The sequence below is a fragment of the Lampetra fluviatilis genome, chromosome 41 (assembly GCF_964198595.1).
Source record: "Lampetra fluviatilis chromosome 41, kcLamFluv1.1, whole genome shotgun sequence".
In the NCBI taxonomy this organism is placed as follows: Eukaryota; Metazoa; Chordata; class Hyperoartia; order Petromyzontiformes; family Petromyzontidae; genus Lampetra; species Lampetra fluviatilis.
Window position 1 is genome coordinate 8,192,083 of NC_136315.1, and position 21,165 is coordinate 8,213,247.

General features: G+C 45.9%; 1 protein-coding gene across 2 annotated transcripts in view; it reads left to right on the plus strand.

The window, feature by feature from the left end:
• Positions 1–21,165, plus strand: part of LOC144946515 (long-chain-fatty-acid--CoA ligase 1-like) — a 47,758-nt gene that overhangs the window by 19,173 nt on the left and 7,420 nt on the right. For both annotated transcript variants that reach the window (XM_078875475.1, XM_078875476.1), the window contains 8 exons: positions 1,940–1,972; positions 2,863–2,914; positions 4,325–4,398; positions 6,339–6,416; positions 14,216–14,350; positions 18,072–18,206; positions 19,214–19,309; positions 19,882–19,954. In XM_078875475.1, the coding sequence (XP_078731601.1) occupies positions 1,940–1,972; positions 2,863–2,914; positions 4,325–4,398; positions 6,339–6,416; positions 14,216–14,350; positions 18,072–18,206; positions 19,214–19,309; positions 19,882–19,954 (676 nt within the window). The remainder of the gene's footprint in view (positions 1–1,939; positions 1,973–2,862; positions 2,915–4,324; positions 4,399–6,338; positions 6,417–14,215; positions 14,351–18,071; positions 18,207–19,213; positions 19,310–19,881; positions 19,955–21,165) is intronic.

Here is a 21,165-nt window from a genome sequence, read left to right on the forward strand (position 1 = left end):
CAATTATCAGCTATTAGCGCGATACTTTGCAATATTATAGTTGTATCAGTCAGTCCACTGTATTTATGGTTCACAGGGCAGCTGTAGCAAAGGTAAATATTACTCTGCGTACAATTCTGTGTTAGGCCACTAGGGGGCACTCGAGAAACATCGCGACAATTTTTCAGATTTTGAGGCGCAGTCGCTATCATTGGCAATCATCCTCAGGTATGTCATGATTTACTCTCGTAGCGATGCTATCAATTACCAAAATTCAGGGTTGTGAATCGATTTATGAATTAATTATTGAGGTGGCAGGGAGGCTCAGATGTCAAAGCTTTGAGCCGGCACTGCTTAGATACTCGAATAAAATCTTGAGTTTCAGCCACCCATGGTTAAACCAGGTTCTCAAGTGTGGTGAGTTGATGCTCTCAGTCCAATAGTTGAGTATTGCACGCGAAAAAAGCCATGCTACATTAAAATTATGCTTAAATTTCAGTTCTACAGACGAAAACATTAGTTTGTCATACAACAATCTCATAGCAGAGTGTGTGGGGAAGTGGGGCCCCTACAGTGTAAAGCAGGAAAACGGAAACTTAAATGATTGATCTGGTACACAGCGCCTTACTGCTGGGTGAGATATCCGAGTTGATTCGTAATATCATGACAGGAAAACAATGGATAAAAAGGAACAAACATTTGTAAAAAGCAAATGAAAATCTTACGGTTGTACTATTCAGTGGAAGGCCATTAAGAAGGCACCCGCAGAACATTGCTTTGAAGATGATTTTAAAACAACTACTTTTGCACGTAGTTATGGACAATCTAATCATCGCAAACTGATGAAAATTGTACAAATCAATCATTCGAATGTTCACACTGCTAATGCACAGCGCTCGTGCTTATGGATGCAATACAATTCTCAGCGAGAGAGCAGGAGCTGTTACGATTGCCAATGACTATGCGCCTAACGGTAAGAGGCGTTAATTGGACTACGTGGGCGCGTCACGATTTTTAATGCCCCATTGTCACGCGGCCAACTGGGCCACGCTGCCAAACGCGATGCTCGTTATCTGCAGAACCACGTTTGCGCGCAGATCCACGTTGCGCGCACGTCCCCCGCACCACGCAGCACTTGCTGGCCACACTGGTTGCGAGAGAAGGTGTTAAACCCACGCTTTGTTACACCACCCCAGGGTCTAACTGCTACTGCTAACAACTATGTTATATTTTGCAAGGTAAGGCCCACAGAGCGATCTATATAGCTCTTTTTCCATAGCCAAAAGGTAACATGAGCGTACCATTTGCATTCAGTTGTCCATACATCGGAAGCTGACGATTCTCATACGCGTCGTTTGATGTAAAGTGTTGTGAGCCTCAAGAATAAACATGAATCATGACTGCAGTAGGTGGTCACATGGCCGAGATTCCAGTGGCCACCCTGAGTGTCACTGCAGCTCGTCTGCTTTACAGTGGACATTTAACTATTAACGATTTTTATTTTACCAGGTAAGGCCCACTGAGCTATGTAGCTCTTAGTGAGAAGCAACCTGGCCACAAATGATAGCTCAACGAAGTGGCATATCACGTGTAAATTTATAGCAGTCAAATACTTCAAACGCGTGTCTATTCTAAATGTGGAGGGAAAAACCGGAGGACCGGGAGAAAAATCCACGCGACCGCGGGGACTAATTGACCCCTAAAAATGTTTCCTTTGCATATTCATTTGTATTTTAAATAAACTTTAAAATAGTACGTTTTAAAGAATTAAATGGGAGTCACAATACATCTGGACCACGCTGTACAATCCATGGTACAACCCTGAGACACATCGAAGAGCCATACACAGCACAACTGTGGACGCCTACCAGTGGCATTGACATTGGTGTAATTATTGAACTAGTAAATTGCTTCTGTGATGGCTCATGAATCAAACCCGATCTATGTCTGCTCTTTACAGGACTGCGGGAGAATGCACAAGCGAACAACATTAGTACGTAAGATTCACATTCCTCTATCTTACAATGTTCTCAAATGAATTATGAAAATCGATTCCTGAACTGGGCATATCACTGCGTTATCTATTCTCAAATGGCTTGCTGGGGCAAAATGCCCCTCTGCTTAGTTGGGAAATTATCGTTACGTTCCAAACTATGTTGGTACAAGGTATGACGGTTGATTGATTACACGAGTCCATTGTTCCACTGTAGTTCTATGTTCCCACACCTTCATCAACTCCCACCGACTGGTGTGATCACGTGTGATTAATTAACCCACACAACCCACACCGCATGGGCAAGCCCCCATCTATCAGTGGGTTGACAATGGGCTTGCACGTGTACAGGTTCGTGATAATGATGGTGACGATGATGGTGATTGTGATGATCATCGTGAAGACATTTAAATACTAAACAATTAACTTAGTAAACATCCTAATGATCACCCCATCCCTTGTACAGTCAAATCAAAGTGTTCCTATGCTCACAAAGGGCCTCTATTAGTGGCCCTAAGCCAATGATGGGAATTCCACCATTCTCATGGAAGAGACTAGTACTTCAATAGTATAGCCGATGCTGCCTTCCAACCAAGTGATTGCCGATGAGCTGATATTATTTTTCAAAGGGCTAAGATGAGGAGCCGAGTTAGCCCTGACCAGGATTTGAACTCACTTCCTCATGACTGGAGAGCCTTGTTGGCGTGCTGACAAGGCTTTAAGCCCAGCCTTTTAACTTGCATGCGTGCCCCTTAATTATTTTAAAATATGCCGAATCTCTGTGGGATCTTACCCAAATGTAAATTAAGCAAACCAATTTAACGGTTGGTTGTTATAGATTATAAACCATTTCCGTGGTCTAATGAACATGAATGTTTGTTTTATTTCAGCCACCCAAGCCTGAAGATTTGGCAATTATTTGTTTTACAAGTGGAACAACAGGTTAAACTTCATACTATTTTCCCGCTACTATTATTGCAATTTTTTTACGGGAATTGGGTCAAGTCACTCAAACTTTGCGTGGCGTTTCCACCGAACATGTCCACAAATTATCATCACTTAATGAAGTAGAATGGGCCGAGAGATGCCTCTTTCAAAAACGGAAACTACTCTGCTTAAGCAAAGGAAGAGTTCGCGATCAAAGAACGATTCGCGTGTTTCGCTAAATTTGTGAGCGTTACAAATCGTTTCATTGCCATCATTATTCTTAAAGTAAATACGCCCTCGAGCAGCAGCAGCGTAACCAGCATTGGTCAACGCGTTGACTCGGCGATTATTTCGCAATACCGTGAGTTACTGCGCATGGACCGAACTGATTTGAAAATGACAGCGCCACTAGAACATTCGTCGCTGGACTGGTGCACAGGTGGAGATCACAGTTCGCTGGGCTGGCTCCCACCCCGTGGGTTTAATGTGCTTCTGGCAAATTATCAAAATGGCATGCATCAGATAGCAGGCATTAAAGATCAATTACGCTGCTCACTACAACGTGCCGTTGTGTGCCTGTGTGACTGTGCACATTTCGCCCCGTCTTTGCAAAGGGGGCACTGTGCGCGTAATATGAATGACACGTGATCCGTATTCGAACATGAATTTGCTTCTTTCAGCTATCTGCAGCCCATCTTTTGCCAGAACGTTAACAGTTGTAATATATCTACGAACAAAGGGCGATTCAAATATATTTAGGATATCTGTTGCATGAACCCGTTTCATAATTTGATTTTTTTTCGGTTAGATCCCGTAGGTATAGTGTCAATGTTTAACTATATCCCTCAAACAGCCACCGAACGAGAGTCAAACAAATCAAGTTGTCACGTGGGCAAATATGCCAGTCGGTTTGGCTTTTCAACAAAAGCTGGAGGAACATTGAAAAGCGAGCAATTTTCTTTTCAATAAATGTTGAAAAACCAAATCAATTGGCATTATTTGCCCAACTTGACCTGTCCGGCTCCTGCGAGTGGAGGGAGTACTCAACGGCCTGAGCTTTATTCCTGGCCACGGCTAACATCAGTGATGCTATCTGAACAGATCCCAGAAGTACCGCCCCTCCCCATCCCCTTCCCCAACCCAAATTGATCAGCATGGTGAAGTATGGCAAAACGACAACCCCCCCCCTGACAGTCAACGTGGAATGTGGAGACTTTCACAATCCAACAGTGATCAACAAGGAACCATGGCTCATTATTATTGTCGTATATGCTGTTTTGTAGGCCGGCCGCTGCTCTAGAAAATGCTGCCTCCGCGCGGTTGAATGTGAATGGCACCGACGATGTCGTTGAACGCCGCTGCGGTGCCGTTGTTTTGTGAAGTTTTGTTGACGGGCGCTCATGGGTTGGCGTTTTTCTCTCCCAGGTAACCCGAAGGGAGCCATGCTCACCCATCGCAACATCGTCTCCGACATGTCTGGCTTTCTGAAAGTGACCGAGGTATCCAACCCTTTGACCACACATCCCTCCCCCTTGCCAAATAATACGGCCTCCATAGAGCCCAATGTGTTCACTTACCGACCATTCCCCTGTTAACGATGTGAATACGAATTCATGTATTGATGAGCCATGTTAATTTTAATATTACGTGTTTTATAATGTTGTTAGTATCTTTATGTATTCATATCGATTGTTGAACTATTAAGTACGTTTTTTGGGTGAAAAAGAGTGGCTTTCGGTGTTATCGGAACGAATTAAGCCTCTAACGTATTTTTCCTATACTCGCTTAACGACCAAATCACTTAACGGCCGGTTTCCTGGAACCAACTACCGTCGTTAAGAGGGGTTTTACTGGACGCAAATAATACACAAATAATGCACGCGAACATACGCATAGGCTGCATGTCGCTATGATGAAAACAGCCCACAATACCTTGCCAACACTTCCATAACCTGGTCGGGCACTGCAACAGTGTCCCGGATAGTTTTAGGACCATCGGTGAGTTTTTTATTTTAATTCTTCTGCTTAATCATGTTTATGTTAATCGTCTTTTAATTGTGATTCTTAAATATGTTGTTGTTAGTTTCAAAGTTAGGTGAGTAACACTTCGTCTGTGCTCTCCAGTTGCCTTGGGGGCCGTCCATAAATGACGTCACGCGATTTTTGACGATTTTTGACCCCCCCTCCCCCCCTCGTCACACGGCGTCACAAAAAGTCAGACCCCCCTCAAATATGACGTCACAAAGCTCTGCTCCCCTCCCCCCTCGTCACACATCGTCACAAATGTCTGACCCCCCCCCCCCTAGGTGTGTGACGTCATTTATGGACGGCCCCTTGTGTGAAAATTGGGCTAGGTTTTGTCCAATCCTGGCCAGCTGGCTCAAAAACTTAATACATGAATGAATATTCAGTAATATGTGGGCAAAGTGGCCACTGACAATATCACCTGGAATGCGACCAATCTCGGAAGCTAAGCCGGCTTTGAGCCTGGATAGTTCTTAGATGGGCGACCACCATGCACATAATGAGGGTGTGCTGAGCTGCGGGGTTCTATGGCGGGCAGCATAGGGCAGCATAGGGCAGTCTAGTACAGTACATTATTGTACTGTACTATGTCCCCCACATCTATGCTCCCCTTCTTTACCCGGATTCACAAACGGTCAAGCGTGGTGAACCAACGCCCACCAAGGACGCGCACAATCTCATCTCCTTTTGCAAGCTAAGCAAGGTGCGAGCCCGGATGAAAGAGCATTTCGATGGGCAACCGAGCCGGCATGCATGAGAGGTGTTGTCGGCTGTGGGGGGTGCGTGGTGGGCAATAGCATGCGGCAGCGCAGCGTCAACCAATTGTTGTACTATACTCTTACGCTCCCACGTCAACGGTCACCACCTCCGCCAGCCTGCGGATGAAGTGCAATCAAGCCCTAGACAATGCAGGGTTCAAATGTTAATGATAAGAGGGGAATGTTTGCGTGCATCGGCAGATGCCAGCGCGTACGCAATGCTTCGACTTTGGTGCGCCTGCCGGACTGGATAGGAGCCACGAGGGCAGTTGTGCCCGTTCCAGGATGAGTGGAATACGAATGAAGCCTCGAATTAGCACCAACAGAAGCACAGGAACAATGGAAACTAACATAGTGAGTTGCGCATCAGCAAGATAGACGATTTGCACAACGCAAAGTGAGCATTGGGGGTGTAATTGGACGGAGGGGCGGTGCAGCTGGAACAAAAACAACGATATTGCAAATCACGTGGAAATTAGACTGTGCCTATTACCCCAGATGTAATAGGTAAGGACCGCTCGGATAGGTTTATTGGTAAAGATGGAAAGATGGCCATGAGAGGTAAGGGGAATGGCGTCTGCTGTGTAATTGCACTCGCATGCATGCGATAATTTCCACTTGAGTAATGTGTGGGCCCCTCTCTGTGTTGGTTTCAGAGCTTGTTCTTGCCAGAGACGAGCGACATCGCCATCTCGTACCTCCCGCTCGCTCACATGTTTGAGAGGCTGGTCCAGGTAAACAGAATTCTCATCTCTTCAATTCAATGCAGGCTTCGTGGGTGAGGCGTTATCTCCCTCTCCTGGTTCGCTGGAGGAGACCTTGGGTTCGATTCCAGACCCTGACACTGATGCCTGTTGTATATTTGGAGTTTGATAGATAGATAGTTTATTGTCATTGTCACCAGTACAACGAAATTTAAAATGCTCACCAGTCAGGGCATCATTCATAAATTTAAATTAAATAAAACAAGAAAATAAAAATAAAATTAAATGAAAGATAATCAATTTATACTATATATAAAAACAACCCAAGTATACCCACATACCCACATAAGGTTACATTTTGTCATTGCACATCTCTATTTCACAGTCAATTGAAAATACTATTAGTTAATAATTAATTAGCATTATTGAGTGTGGTGATCGCTGTAGGATAAAAGCTCTGTTTGAATCTGTTTGTCCTTGTTTTGACTGCGTGTTCTCTCTCTTCCCGTGGTGGTCATGTGTATTTTTTATCCAGGTCCTCCAATATTGCACCCCCTCCACATTTATAAAACACACCTTTATATTCCATTGGAACCTCATTTGCCAGTAAAAAATATGATAATTAATCTTAATTTTAGAACTTTCGTGACTGCAGGAATTATTATTTGTTTCTTTCGGTTAAGTCACGTCTAAAGATAAAATAATAAATTAAATTAAATAATAGAATACGACGTTTCGATTGCAACACAAGCAATCATCATCAGGTATAATGAAATAGCGACATAAAATCTAACCAGAAAACTATAGACAGACATATTAGCAGACAGATATCACCAAGATACATAGCGGGAGCAACACAGGTAACAGAGAGGGGTGATCGTCTCTGTGTGGTGGCCTTAAATAGACAGAGGGGGCGGAGGCAGAGAGAGGGAGGAGGGTTAGAGAAAAAATTAGCATATCAATGAGTGGTCAACAGACGTGGTGCTGCGAATGCGATGGCACGGCAAGCAAGCCTGGAAATCAGGAGAAGGACACACTAAAATTAAATAACCTAGTAAAATATCGAAATGTAATGTAATACAACACAGAGGGTCGGTCAACACACAATTAACGCATAGCCTGGTTGATTACGTATTTCAAAGATTGCTAAGTTAGAATTTAAGTGTGAACAATCTAAAGAGAGGACACAGGCAGAGAAAACAAGTCGCCAGAGAGAGAGAAAAAAGATAAGCTTAAAACTTCCCCGTAGAAGTGGTTCAATCTTAATTTTAGAACTTTCGTGACTGCAGGAATTATTATTTGTTTCTTTCGGTTAAGTCACGTCTAAAGATAAAATAATAAATTAAATTAAATAATAGAATACGACGTTTCGATTGCAACACAAGCAATCATCATCAGGTATAATGAAATAGCGACATAAAATCTAACCAGAAAACTGTTACCTGTGTAATAAACGACTGGACCACGATGTCTGGCTCAGTGTCCTTTATTATTCGGTTCGTGCTGTACACCCACACGGCTGTCTTTACTCTGTAGCTTCTCCACGGTGCTGACTCCAATGTCGGCCCGATCCCCAACAGCAGCTCCGCTGCTGTTTCTCTCACACAGCCCCCCTTGGCTGTACTCTCTGCTGCTCTTCTCCCTCCGCAGCTCTCACAGCTTCTTGCTCTCTCTCTCTCCCTCCGCAGCTCCTCCTGGCAGCCACACCGCTGCCTCTATCAAGCAGCCCCCTCTCTCTCTCTCTCCGCAGCTCCTCCTGGCAGCCACACCGCTGCCTCTAACTCGCAGCCCTCCTGGCTGTCTCCTTCCCAGCTGCACACCACTCCGCAGCTTGCTCTTATCTTCGGGGTTGGCTCCCGATCGCCGTCGGCGCCCCCCCTTCTCCACACTTGCCCGCGTGGCCTCACTCTTTTCCGCTCACACCCCGACTGACTTCCCCTTCCGGTTTACCCGCTTAAAGCCCCGAACCTTACCCCCACGTCACATGACTCCACCCCCCGTGACGTCACCTCCGGAAGGTCGCTTACGCCCGCATTACACCACCCTCCCCCGTAGAAAAATCCCAGCCGACCTCGGCTGACCAATAGCAAATCGTAATGCGGCGAACCGAGCTTCCCCCCCTAAAGGACACTAAGCATATAATGTAACAGCAAGAACAACAACAACGCAATCAACATCAACGATCGTACAAAAGCATGCAATAAATACAACTGTAAGAAGAAAATAACAAGACAACAACAATAGGATCGCGCAACACAGGTGGTGGGTGAGGTGAAAAGCCTTGCCGAGTGTCTGGTGCGTGCCGACATGCCTGTTTCGGAGGATCTTTAGCCGACTTGACCGGTGCCGAGGCCTCCTGCTGCGGCGGAGCCGGGAAGCGGGCCCAGCAGTCTCTGGCGTAGTGGCCCCTACGCCCGCAGCGGAAACATTCGGCCTCGTTGCGCCGAAGCGCAGGCCTCGCCTCCTGACGGCCCCGTTCTGGTAGCATCGCGCGCGGTCTCGGCCCGCCGCGTCCCGTCCATGGAGCGGAGGCGGCCGTCAGTTGTTGAGGGCCCCGGTCATCCGGAACATAGACGGCCTGCGCAGGGTCCCACCCCAGCGCATCCCCTTCTTTGACGGGCCCCCCCGTCCACGCCGTCACTTGTTTCCAGCGACGGAGGTTGAATTGCGCATCGAGACACTTAGCAGCCATCCGGGAAGTTAGCTTCTCATGCCCACACACAGGCATGGGGATCCCTAGATCCCGAGACAACTCCAACATTTTCCCTAATATGAGAGGCTCAAGCAGGTCCTGTGGCGTCTCAGGATAAGCTGCCATGGCCAGCTCCAGCACCGCACCCCTGAACGCCACGGGCGACTCCTCTGGTGCTCGTTGTCGTTGAGCGAATCGCCGATGCGCATCATCTGGTGGCTCATAAGCATCGGCCATTTCTTGAAAAACACCACGTAAAGTTGCCTTCTTATCGGTCGCTATGGAACGGAAGAATCGGACAGATTCGTCGTCCAGAAGAGTCGGCAACACCTCCAAAGCCTCCGCATCGGTCCATCTTGCTGTGCGTACCGCCGCCAAGAAGCGGCAGGCGAACGCGCTCCAGTCCCCACCGACGGAAAATTCTTTAACTGTTGTAAGGTGGCGACTCCGACTCCTCTTCCCGCCGTCTTCCAATGGTGGTGGTTGTGATGGCAAATTCAAAATGGCGTCGGCCCGCGGCGTGGCCAAGATGGCGGTTTGGCGCCACGGAGCGCGCAAAATGGCGGCCTCTTGCCGCGTGGGCAATGGCGGCGGCAGGACAGGCAACGTGGCGGCCCGCGGAGCACCACTTGCATCATCCATCGTCCCTGGCGCGACGAGATGGCATAGATGCGCCAGGACGTCCTGAAGTGCCTCCAGTTGTACCGCCATCGCTTGCCATCGTTGATCCGCGTCTGATGATGTCGACGGACCCGCCACCGCGCCAACATCCTCCACACCCGTTCCCGTGGTCGCCTCAGCCTGGCTCTCCTCCACCACCCCAACAGGATCCGTGGTTGGAGGGAGTTCGTCGTCGTCGGACGAAGAAGCCGATGCAGGCGCCGGATTAACTTTCTTCCTCACTTGTTTCGACATGCCGTTGCACTTCCGACACCAGTGTAATAAACGACTGGACCACGATGTCTGGCTCAGTGTCCTTTATTATTCGGTTCGTGCTGTACACCCACACGGCTGTCTTTACTCTGTAGCTTCTCCACGGTGCTGACTCCAATGTCGGCCCGATCCCCAACAGCAGCTCCGCTGCTGTTTCTCTCACACAGCCCCCCTTGGCTGTACTCTCTGCTGCTCTTCTCCCTCCGCAGCTCTCACAGCTTCTTGCTCTCTCTCTCTCCCTCCGCAGCTCCTCCTGGCAGCCACACCGCTGCCTCTATCAAGCAGCCCCCTCTCTCTCTCTCTCCGCAGCTCCTCCTGGCAGCCACACCGCTGCCTCTAACTCGCAGCCCTCCTGGCTGTCTCCTCCCCAGCTGCACACCACTCCGCAGCTTGCTCTTATCTTCGGGGTTGGCTCCCGATCGCCGTCGGCGCCCCCCCTTCTCCACACTTGCCCGCGTGGCCTCACTCTTTTCCGCTCACACCCCGACTGACTTCCCCTTCCGGTTTACCCGCTTAAAGCCCCGAACCTTACCCCCACGTCACATGACTCCACCCCCCGTGACGTCACCTCCGGAAGGTCGCTTACGCCCGCATTACACCTGTATTGCTCTCGCTATGTATCTTGGTGATATCTGTCTGCTAATATGTCTGTCTATAGTTTTCTGGTTAGATTTTATGTCGCTATTTCATTATACCTGATGATGATTGCTTGTGTTGCAATCGAAACGTCGTATTCTATTATTTAATTTAATTTGTTATTTTATCTTTAGACGTGACTTAACCGAAAGAAACAAATAATAATTCCTGCAGTCACGAAAGTTCTAAAATTAAGATTGAACCACTTCTACGGGGAAGTTTTAAGCTTATCTTTTTTCTCTCTCTCTGGCGACTTGTTTTCTCTGCCTGTGTCCTCTCTTTAGATTGTTCACACTTATATTCTAACTTAGCAATCTTTGAAATACGTAATCAACCAGGCTATGCGTTAATTGTGTGTTGACCGACCCTCTGTGTTGTATTACATTACATTTCGATATTTTACTAGGTTATTTAATTTTAGTGTGTCCTTCTCCTGATTTCCAGGCTTGCTTGCCGTGCCATCGCATTCGCAGCACCACGTCTGTTGACCACTCATTGATATGCTAATTTTTTCTCTAACCCTCCTCCCTCTCTCTGCCTCCGCCCCCCCTCTGTCTATTTAAGGCCACCACACAGAGACGATCACCCCTCTCTGTTACCTGTATTGCTCTCGCTATGTATCTTGGTGATATCTGTCTGCTAATATGTCTGTCTATAGTTTTCTGGTTAGATTTTATGTCGCTATTTCATTATACCTGATGATGATTGCTTGTGTTGCAATCGAAACGTCGTATTCTATTATTTAATTTAATTTATTATTTTATCTTTAGACGTGACTTAACCGAAAGAAACAAATAATATGATAATTAGTTTTTTACCCTTTTATCTGGCAACAAAACTGACACCTTTTTTTTTACAAGGAGTCATGTTTGCATAGACCACAATACCTGCAGTCATAATGCAAACAAAAAACATAACTCTGATAATGTATGCACTGTCCTTGAAGTTGATTGGTCCACACATGATGTTGGACCAGATGACGCCAAAAGGCGCACAACCAATTATATTATGTTTTACTGGCAAATGAGGTTCCAATGGTGTAAATGCTTACCCCGAGCTCTCATACTCAGATGGTGCATTGTCTTTGAGTTTACATTGTGGATAAAATTGTTTAGTTTGTGTGCACGTCGCTTGTAAATCCCACACAGCGTTTGAATAAGAAGTAGCCTCTTTTCCTTCGCGTTGAGCAAAGCACAGTGGACATTTGTCACCGAATAATGCTTTGGAATAGGTGTGAGGATAAACACTGTGGGGCAGGTGCCGATTCTAAATCAGGTTCCGCCGCTTGCTGGGTCGCAACTAAATGGATGCCGAGGAATATGCTGGGCTGCAAGTTGGAAATAGATTTTTCCACACCGTCAAATAAACCACCTCGTTTTACAGAAACTCAATTTGCAAACTCCGTGGGTGGTTTGGCTATTTATTTCTTGATTTGCTTAGATATTGTTTTCTAAACAAAGCCTAATCTCCTACAATCTTGTCATCATGCAGGAGGAATGGGAAAACAGTGGAGGCAGCGTGGTGGTAAGACCACTGCTGGGCAAGAGATGGACCAGTTATTAAAATTCTCTCCATGTGATAAATACTTCATTATTTTGTATAAAAAAAACAACATTTATGCGGTGTTCATATTCTTTGGTTCTTTCAGTAAAGTCACGTAGATAGAAAAATCATAATAATAATTAAGTGAATAAAAATCGAATACAAATAATGGAAATCTATAATGTGGACTGTAGCCTGGTTATTAAGTTTGGTGAGTGTACTGGCAGTCTATAATGTAGACTTATTCTGGTTCTTTCAGTAAAAAAAAACATAACAAATCCACAAACTTAATAACCAGGCTATAGTCTGCATTATAGATTTCCAGTACACTCACTCCGATTAATAACCAGGCTACAGTCTACATTAGTGTATTTAACATTATTTTTATTTTATTTTTATTCACTTTATTTATTTATTTATTTTCTATCTATGTGACTTTACCGAAAGAAACCAAAGAATATGAATTCCTGCAGACACGAAAGTTTTAAGTCAAAATGTATGTGGTGTGCTATTAAAAAAAACATCATTGTTAACAATGATTTTAAACTGAAACATTTATAACATGTTGAGATATCTAGGCATTGATGACAATAATAATTTAATTTTATAGTATAATAATTTAATTTATATAGCATAATTCATGCCAATTACATCCCACAACGATATACATTCATTATATATCAGGGCCGAATCGTATTCACAGCAACTACCAAGCACATTAAAACTTTCAGAAAAAATGTTTTCATAAAGAAATGGTACCAAAACAAAAAGGCACAAACAACAACAGTTACCACAACAGAGAAATTCGTTAACGAAGTCACATTACAGACCCACAGTCTCAACTTCTCGCTCAAGACAGGAAACCTTCACAGCAGGGGCGGTGGTAGAGTGGCAAAAAGTCACGACTAATTAAGACGAGATCAGTCAAATGTTTACCCAAAAATGTCTAAGTCTTAAAGAGTGTTTTTTGAGGAGGGTCTTGCATTCTGTTGTTTGACCAATTCAATCAATTAGCAGTGATATGTGGGAGGAAATGGGAGCAGCCGGAGAAAAACCAGGCATACGTGGGGGTAACACTCAAAATTCCACACAGATAGTTTCAACAATCCATTGCTGAACTACCATCTCGTGGTCACATTGCAGCCCTTCATATCAGAATAAATTGTATTTGGTGTTGGATTGAGGGTTGCCACCTCCAAGGTACAAGAACCCAGGGACGTATCGCGGAAAGGAAAAAATCTTTCAATACCAGAAGAGGGGAGGAATTTATGGAAAGGCGTTGTCTTAAATTGTGAATTATTACGCATCCGATGATAACTGGGGCCATGAATGTCCTGGGAAGATTTGTAGATTTCCCTGGGCAGTTACCTCAAGGAGAAGCCAATCCTGGGAAAACCAGGGCAGGTGGCGACTCTATCGTTAGATTACCCAAAACTACCAACAACATTTGGCCTATTACAGTGTACGTACTGTATTTCTGTTGTAAGATGGTGTTGAAGGTGACGGTGGTAAGTGTAATGATTCACGCTTCGCTCTCTATACCTCTGCGATACATTTTTAGTCTTATTCTGCTCGTTTACTCAGGAAAGCCTCGACTGAGTCTCATGATTCTATTTTAGGAGGGTCCTGCTAAGTTTTCTCAGTGGTGGGCCGATTATTACTCCGTGTAATCCCAATTGAGTAAGTTGCAGGTGTCAATATTTTTTATTTATTTGGCAAAACCTGGACCATGACGCCGGCACACGATGGCCTAACTCTTGTTGAGTGACATCACGGGATCGTTCATGTCCACCGTGAAAGCAGATGGCAGCGTTTTTATGGCTATCACACCCACGGTATTAATTCAAGCGGCTGCTGATTTTGAACCATTTACTTTTGCAACGAGCACTTTGAACATCTTTTGCGCTGTACGTAGCCAACCGTGCTAATCGGAGGTGCGAATGCGCTACCGCTGGGCCGTGTCGCCACCCTGCTGCACTGCCAATTGCCACGTCAGTTGAATTTCTCACGGCGTGTTCGTTCCCAGGCCACTTTGTTCTGCCACGGGGCCCGCATTGGCTTCTTCCAGGGCGATGTGCGGCTGCTCTTGGACGACATGCAGGCCCTCAGGCCGACCGTGTTTCCCGTGGTCCCTCGAATTCTCAACCGCATGTACGACAAGGTGGGTGCGCTCGGCAAACGGTGGGTGTGTTTGGTGGGGGGCCCCAGTTTGATTCCCGCTCGCGGGCCAACACCGGTGACGATTATCTGAACCAGTCCTGGACTTCCCTTAGGTCGATTCAGGTTCAAATGAGTACTCTGTGCGGTGTGCGAACATCGCCACTCGAGAGGCAAAGGTGGCCGGGCCTGGTGCTGGTCACCCACCCTCTTGTGTGCCATGCCGGCTTCCATAGGTGCTACTCATTAACAGCACTTGCCCTAACAGTCTGTTAAGGCTCTAAGGGGGATCTTTGTCTTTTTGTGTGCTTGGCCCCTCAGTGCTACGGAACCATCAGAGTCTAAACCTTCGCAGAGTCACCAGGTGGGCAAGCGCAAATGCCCAACTCATAAAAAACGAGCTTCGGACGTGGCTTATCTCTTGTTGTCGGAAAGTCCACATTCATGCGGCCAGAGAAGAGTGTATCTGTAAGACAGCCATTGTTGACTTCCACCCAATTGGTGCAGCATTACGCGGTGGAGGTCCCAGATGAATCATGGTGATGATGCACCTGCTGCCACTGCTACTGCCACGACCACTCCTGTTCTGATGCTAATGATGACAATGACTCTGCTATCGCTATTTGGTGACACCGATGACGATAAGGTTGCCGCTGCTACTGATGCTGTTGCTGCTGTTGGAGATGATGATGAATCTACTCTGCTGATTAGGATGGTGAATCTTCTACTGCTCATGATGATGGTGACTTGCTGCTTGTCATACTGTTACAGATAATGGATTTGATGAGACTGCGGCCACCCGTAATAACGATGACTGTGACGACGATGACAATGTAGTGTGCGAATGACATGACATAATCAACGATTTTTGGGTTTAGATCGCGTTATTTATAAATGTGTCGTAACCCTCCACCACCCGACACGGCCAATCAGTAAAAAAAAAAGTGTCACGTTGACAAAAGACAAATAGTTCACTGCTTTAGCCCACCGGTGTGTTGAAGCGTGAAACCACAACATTTACAATTTGAGTACGACGTTTCGCTGGTAATTGCATCCAGCATCATCGGGCAATTCGCCAGAATGGTGAGGCTATGCTGTGTCTCCCGTTCTTATATAGAGCAGCAGCAGGGTGACGTCATCATTAACTCATTAACTCATCAGGTGCAAAGATTTGAGGGGGGGGGTTATTGTAATTATATACTTGATTAGTAATAAGGCTATTGTTACGATGCGAGTTGTAGATTAGTAATCATTTGGAATGTGTTCTATTGTGATTATGCTACATTAATAATCAGTTAGTGCTTGTTTCCCTTATAAGGAATTGTAATGCATCTTATTTAATAATACGCTTCCAGGCCGCACTAAGCCTGTAGCTGTCTGAGCGATTAAAGTTATTTCTGTTTCTCTCAATCTCAATGGATTCTCTAATTAGTCTTTGCCAGTAGTAACTAGTTTTACACAACACTTCAACGTTGTCAAAATCAATTGAGTGTCCCTGTTGACAAGCATGTTCTGCCACTGCCGACAGTTGTGTTTGCGATAGTTTAATATTTCTCTGGTGTTCTTTTAGTCTTACACTAACGTTACGCCCTGTCTGTCCAATATAGCATCTGCCACATACACAATTAATCCGATATACACCTTCTGTTGATAATTTAGGTAATTCGTCTTTAGTGCACGTTACTAATTGTTGAATTTTGTGTACTGTACCAAATCTTACTGTAATGTTTTGCTTTTGCAAAACACGGGCTAATTTGTCAGTTACTCCTGAGATAAATGGTATTTTTATTGTTTTAATAATCTGATCGCTTTCAGCAGTGTTGCTTTGCGATCGTGATTTGGCATTTAGTGCTCTGTTAATTTGAGCATTATTGTAGCCATTCTGTCTTAGTGCTTCTTTAACATGTTTAATCTCTCTCACTAGACTTTCATCATCTGACACTGTTTTAGCCCGATGTATGAGCGTCTTGATTAGAGAGGATTTCTGAGCTGGGTGATGATGCGATTTCGCATTCAGATAGGCATCAGTGTGCGTTTGCTTTCTGTAAACGCTGTGTGTTATTTTACCATTTAGGCCATGCCCAAGTAAAATATCCAGGAACGGGAGTGTGTTATTCACCTCCATTTCCATGGTGAACTGAATGGCCGGGTTTTGTGCATTGAGATGATTTAGAAAATCGTTAAGTGTATCTTTACCATGTGGCCAGACAACCAAAGTGTCATCCACATATCTAAACCAAAAGGATGGTTTTAATGTGCTCGAGGCAAGTGCTCTGGTTTCAAAGTTTTCCATGTACAAATTTGCTATAGCAGGAGATAAAGGAGAGCCCATTGCTGCTCCCTCCCTTTGTTTAAAGAATTCACCTCTCCATAAGAAGTAAGTGTTATTTAAACAATGGTCAGCGAGTTTCGGAATATCTTTTGGTAAATCTGTATTCTTTACCAGTGTATCAAGTAATTTAAGCGACTCGCTCACTGGAACCTTAGTGAATAGCGAAATCACATCAAAACTCACCAAAATATCATTAGGGTTAAGCTTAATATCTTTGATCATATTCACAAGATGTTCTGAATTTCTTATGAATGATGATGTCCTACCGATGTAGGGCTGTATTTGTTTAGTTACATATTTTGCTAATTTATATGTGGCAGAGCCAATTGTACTGACTATGGGTCGTAAAGGGATGCCGATTTTATGGATCTTTGGTAGCCCATACAGTCTAGGTGGTTTTGAAGCCCTTGGCTTAATTAGGAATTGCTCATTTTTTGGGATTAATGAATTTGCAATGATTGCAGTAGTCTTACGTTCCAGAGTATTAGTTGGATCTCGTTTAATTTTAATGTAGGTACTTTCCTCTAATAAATCTTTAATTTTATTATCATAATCGGCTCGTGACATCACTACAGTAGTGCGGCCCTTATCCGCTGCTAGGATTTGAATATCTTTATTTAGACGAAGCTCTCTTAAGGCTTTTGCCTCGTTCGAGCTAATATTTACTTTCGGTATTTTACTATTCTCAATTATTTTGGCAATTTAACACGTAGGCTTTCGCGACCAATATTGTTCATAATCAACGATTTTTGGGTTTAGATCGCGTTATTTATAAATGTGTCGTAACCCTCCACCACCCGACACGGCCAATCAGTAAAAAAAAAGTGTCACGTTGACAAAAGACAAATAGTTCACTGCTTTAGCCCACCGGTGTGTTGAAGCGTGAAACCACAACATTTACAATTTGAGTACGACGTTTCGCTGGTAATTGCATCCAGCATCATCGGGCAATTCGCCAGAATGGTGAGGCTATGCTGTGTCTCCCGTTCTTATATAGAGCAGCAGCAGGGTGACGTCATCATTAACTCATTAACTCATCAGGTGCAAAGATTTGAGGGGGGGGGTTATTGTAATTATATACTTGATTAGTAATAAGGCTATTGTTACGATGCGAGTTGTAGATTAGTAATCATTTGGAATGTGTTCTATTGTGATTATGCTACATTAATAATCAGTTAGTGCTTGTTTCCCTTATAAGGAATTGTAATGCATCTTATTTAATAATACGCTTCCAGGCCGCACTAAGCCTGTAGCTGTCTGAGCGATTAAAGTTATTTCTGTTTCTCTCAATCTCAATGGATTCTCTAATTAGTCTTTGCCAGTAGTAACTAGTTTTGCTGCTGCCATTGCTGCTGCTGCTGCTGCTGCTGCCGGGTTGACCGCGGCTGCCCAGGTGCTTGGGAGCACCCGAACGCCCTTCCGGAGGAAGCTGCTGGAGTTCGGGGCGCGGCGGAAGATGGCGGAGCTGCAGCGAGGAGTGGTTCGCAGGAACTCCCTGTGGGACTGGCTCGTCTTCCGCCCCATGCAGGTGGCTCCTCTTGCAGGGCTCCACCCGCAGATGAACACAAAACAAATTAACATCCTTCTCCTATCGCTCTCCGACCGGTGTGCTTTCCGATTGTGCTGCGTGATGCACGGCGCGATATATCAATCGTTTCGCTCCGCATGGCAGGGTGAGCTTCTTTAGGAAGTGAACATTCAGTCGTGAGATCCTCTGAATATCCACGTACTGGGAGCGAAACGTCAGACACCGTGCCGAACAACACACGACCACAACCATCGAACACATCGGAGAGAGCTATGCAGCACAACCACGAACGCCTGCGCATTATTACTTCAATATAAATTGTCTACGGGTAGACTTGACCACCTGTCACAGGAATGTGGAATTTCAACCACTGGCTCAGAACTGCCAATGGAACCCGGCACACAACTATTGATAATACTCCCGTGATATTATTCTAAAAAGATTAGGCCATATGTGCCAGCGTGCCGTCCCAAATTAGCCTTTTTTTTTACAGCCGTAGCAAATTACTTAATTGCGTAAAACCATACGGCTGCAGGCTTGGGAATACCTTGTACACCCCCACCCACCCTTCTTCTTCCCTTACCATCCATTCCCTTTCCCTCCTCCAGATAAAAACACTTTGGTTCCCCGACCCGATTCCTTTGTGTGAAAGAGGCGATAGATGTACACACGCCCCCCTCCCTACACACGCGGTTAAATTCCCCCGTCTTATGTGTCGCGTCGGGTCTGAGGGGGGCCCCCCAAGTTTTTCTGTCACCTAAAGCGTTTGTTACGGACCTATGTAAAAAAAAAATCTAGCGCGGAAACCTCGTCCCCTGCTCGTAGACTTCGTCCATCTGCTAAATGCAGCGAATTTGTGATATCCTTGCTCCCGCCACAAGAACGGAGCGAATACCAGATGTGTGAAATTATTTATTGTTGTTATGCCCAAGGTCTGCACATCTCACTTGGCGAGCGTTGACCAGCTGTCTGTTGCTTGTGTGGACACCGTGTTGTGGCTGCTGCAGCTGAGCGTGGGTGGACGCGTCCGCATGATCATGACCGGAGCTGCTCCCATCTCCCCGGGAGTGCTCAACTTCCTGCGCGTCGTTATGGGATGCCAGGTGCTGGGAGCGCGATAGCGTTTGCTACGCGGCCGATGCAGTCGTTCCATACCCCGCGCTAAAATCAGAAGAATTATAAAAACGTAATCTTTTGTTTAAAAAAATCAGTAAATGGATCACCGTTTACTTGGCACACATCATCAAGAAATAGCCACCGTTCATTAATAAGTACCAGTGGAATCACCTGGAGCTTGTGCCAGGCTAGGTGCACTTTGAGGCCACGTGGGGTGGCGAAGGTTTGATAACCGGTCACTGGGCAGACCCACATATTAATGGTTCACAGAAAAGGGTAAGCGGCAGATGCACCACCTGCGCTCCCCACTGTGCCAACTCAATGTGTTTTATCCGTCCAAAGCTCTGCTCGTTGTTTTGAGCATCAGCCCTCTGCCCTTCTGCTGGTGCTGCAGAGCAGCTGCTGCCCAGCTGCCTTGTGGCGTATTTCATGAGCCTTTGCACCCACACTTGTAAACCCACGCACATGCACTCATTCATTGCTCATTAAGTAATTTTAGAGATGGGAAAGTTAAGCAATTCTTGTAAATTTTGTTTAAATGCTGCATACTTGTTTCCAGATGTATGAAGGCTACGGACAGACAGAATGTACAGCTGGCTGTACCCTAACCCTGCCTGGAGACTGGAAGGCCGGTGAGGATTTATGCTTAATTTTGTATCACCACTTACGTCCCAATCATGCTTTTTTGGGGGGCCCCATTCCAGAACCACCTTACAGGATGCAGCATCACATTTGGGATGTATTCAATAGTGAATACTGCGGAGCTCAGGGCTTTATTTCAGCCGGGTCGCTGTGGGTCCACGCTCCCCTCAATATGCCCGAACTGGCACACCACATCCCATCCAGTATACTTATTTCCGTGGCTGTGGCTAGTACTAAACCATATGCCGACTACCTTAAGTCTACCAGGGACCCAGAAAATATTCAGTGAGATATTAAGCCCTGACACAGCAAATATTGAAACTAAACATTAAGCCATGTATGTATATTCATGATGAGCAGAGCAGGATTAACGAAGGAGCTTTCGGGGCTGCAGCCCGGAGCCTCAGATATTGGGCCCCACGACCCCAAAGTATACATATGTAGTGGATTAACGCGCGCCAGGGGGGTAAATTGTAAACACGTGTGGGTTATGGACAGTGGGGTCGCATCAGGACAAGCAGGTGTTGCTGGGGGATAACGGCCGGAGAGAGACGGCTCGTTAGGTGATTATGGGATGCAGGGCAGTGATTGGCCGGTTGTTGTTGTCAGGGACAAGGTGGCGCCAGCAAGTCTGGGGATGGGAGCAGGTGGCGGCGGGGGGGGGGGCGCGAGGCGTCGGTGGGGACGCCGGTTAATTAATTGGAAATTAATGAGGACGGGGATAAATACGGGAGAGTGAGAGTGAGACGGGGAGTTGTGCTGGGAGTTGGACGGAGACAGTCGGAGCAGAAGAAGAATAGGTTAACAGTGGAGACGGAGAAGAAGAAGATATGAGAGATAGGATAGGCTAGCAGTGGAACGGGAACAGAGAAGACACGAGAGAGGGGGAGAGACAGTCGGAGTGAGACGGAGAAGCCGAGAGAGAGCGAGACAGTCGAAGCCGAGACAGGCGAAGCAGAGAGGAGAGTCGGGGAGAGAGAGGGAGGGAACGGAGCGAGCGAGGCCAGTGGAGCGCGGCGAGCGAGCAGAGAACGCGCCGAAGTCTTGGTTGTGGAATGTGCTGAGTTTTGTAAAATAAAGTGACGACGGAAAAAGAAGTTGTCCGCGTAAAGTTCAGCACTACACATATATACATACTGATTCATAACGGTTAAAATCAGTACTGTAGCACATTGATACATGCGAAAGGTTATTTTGGTAA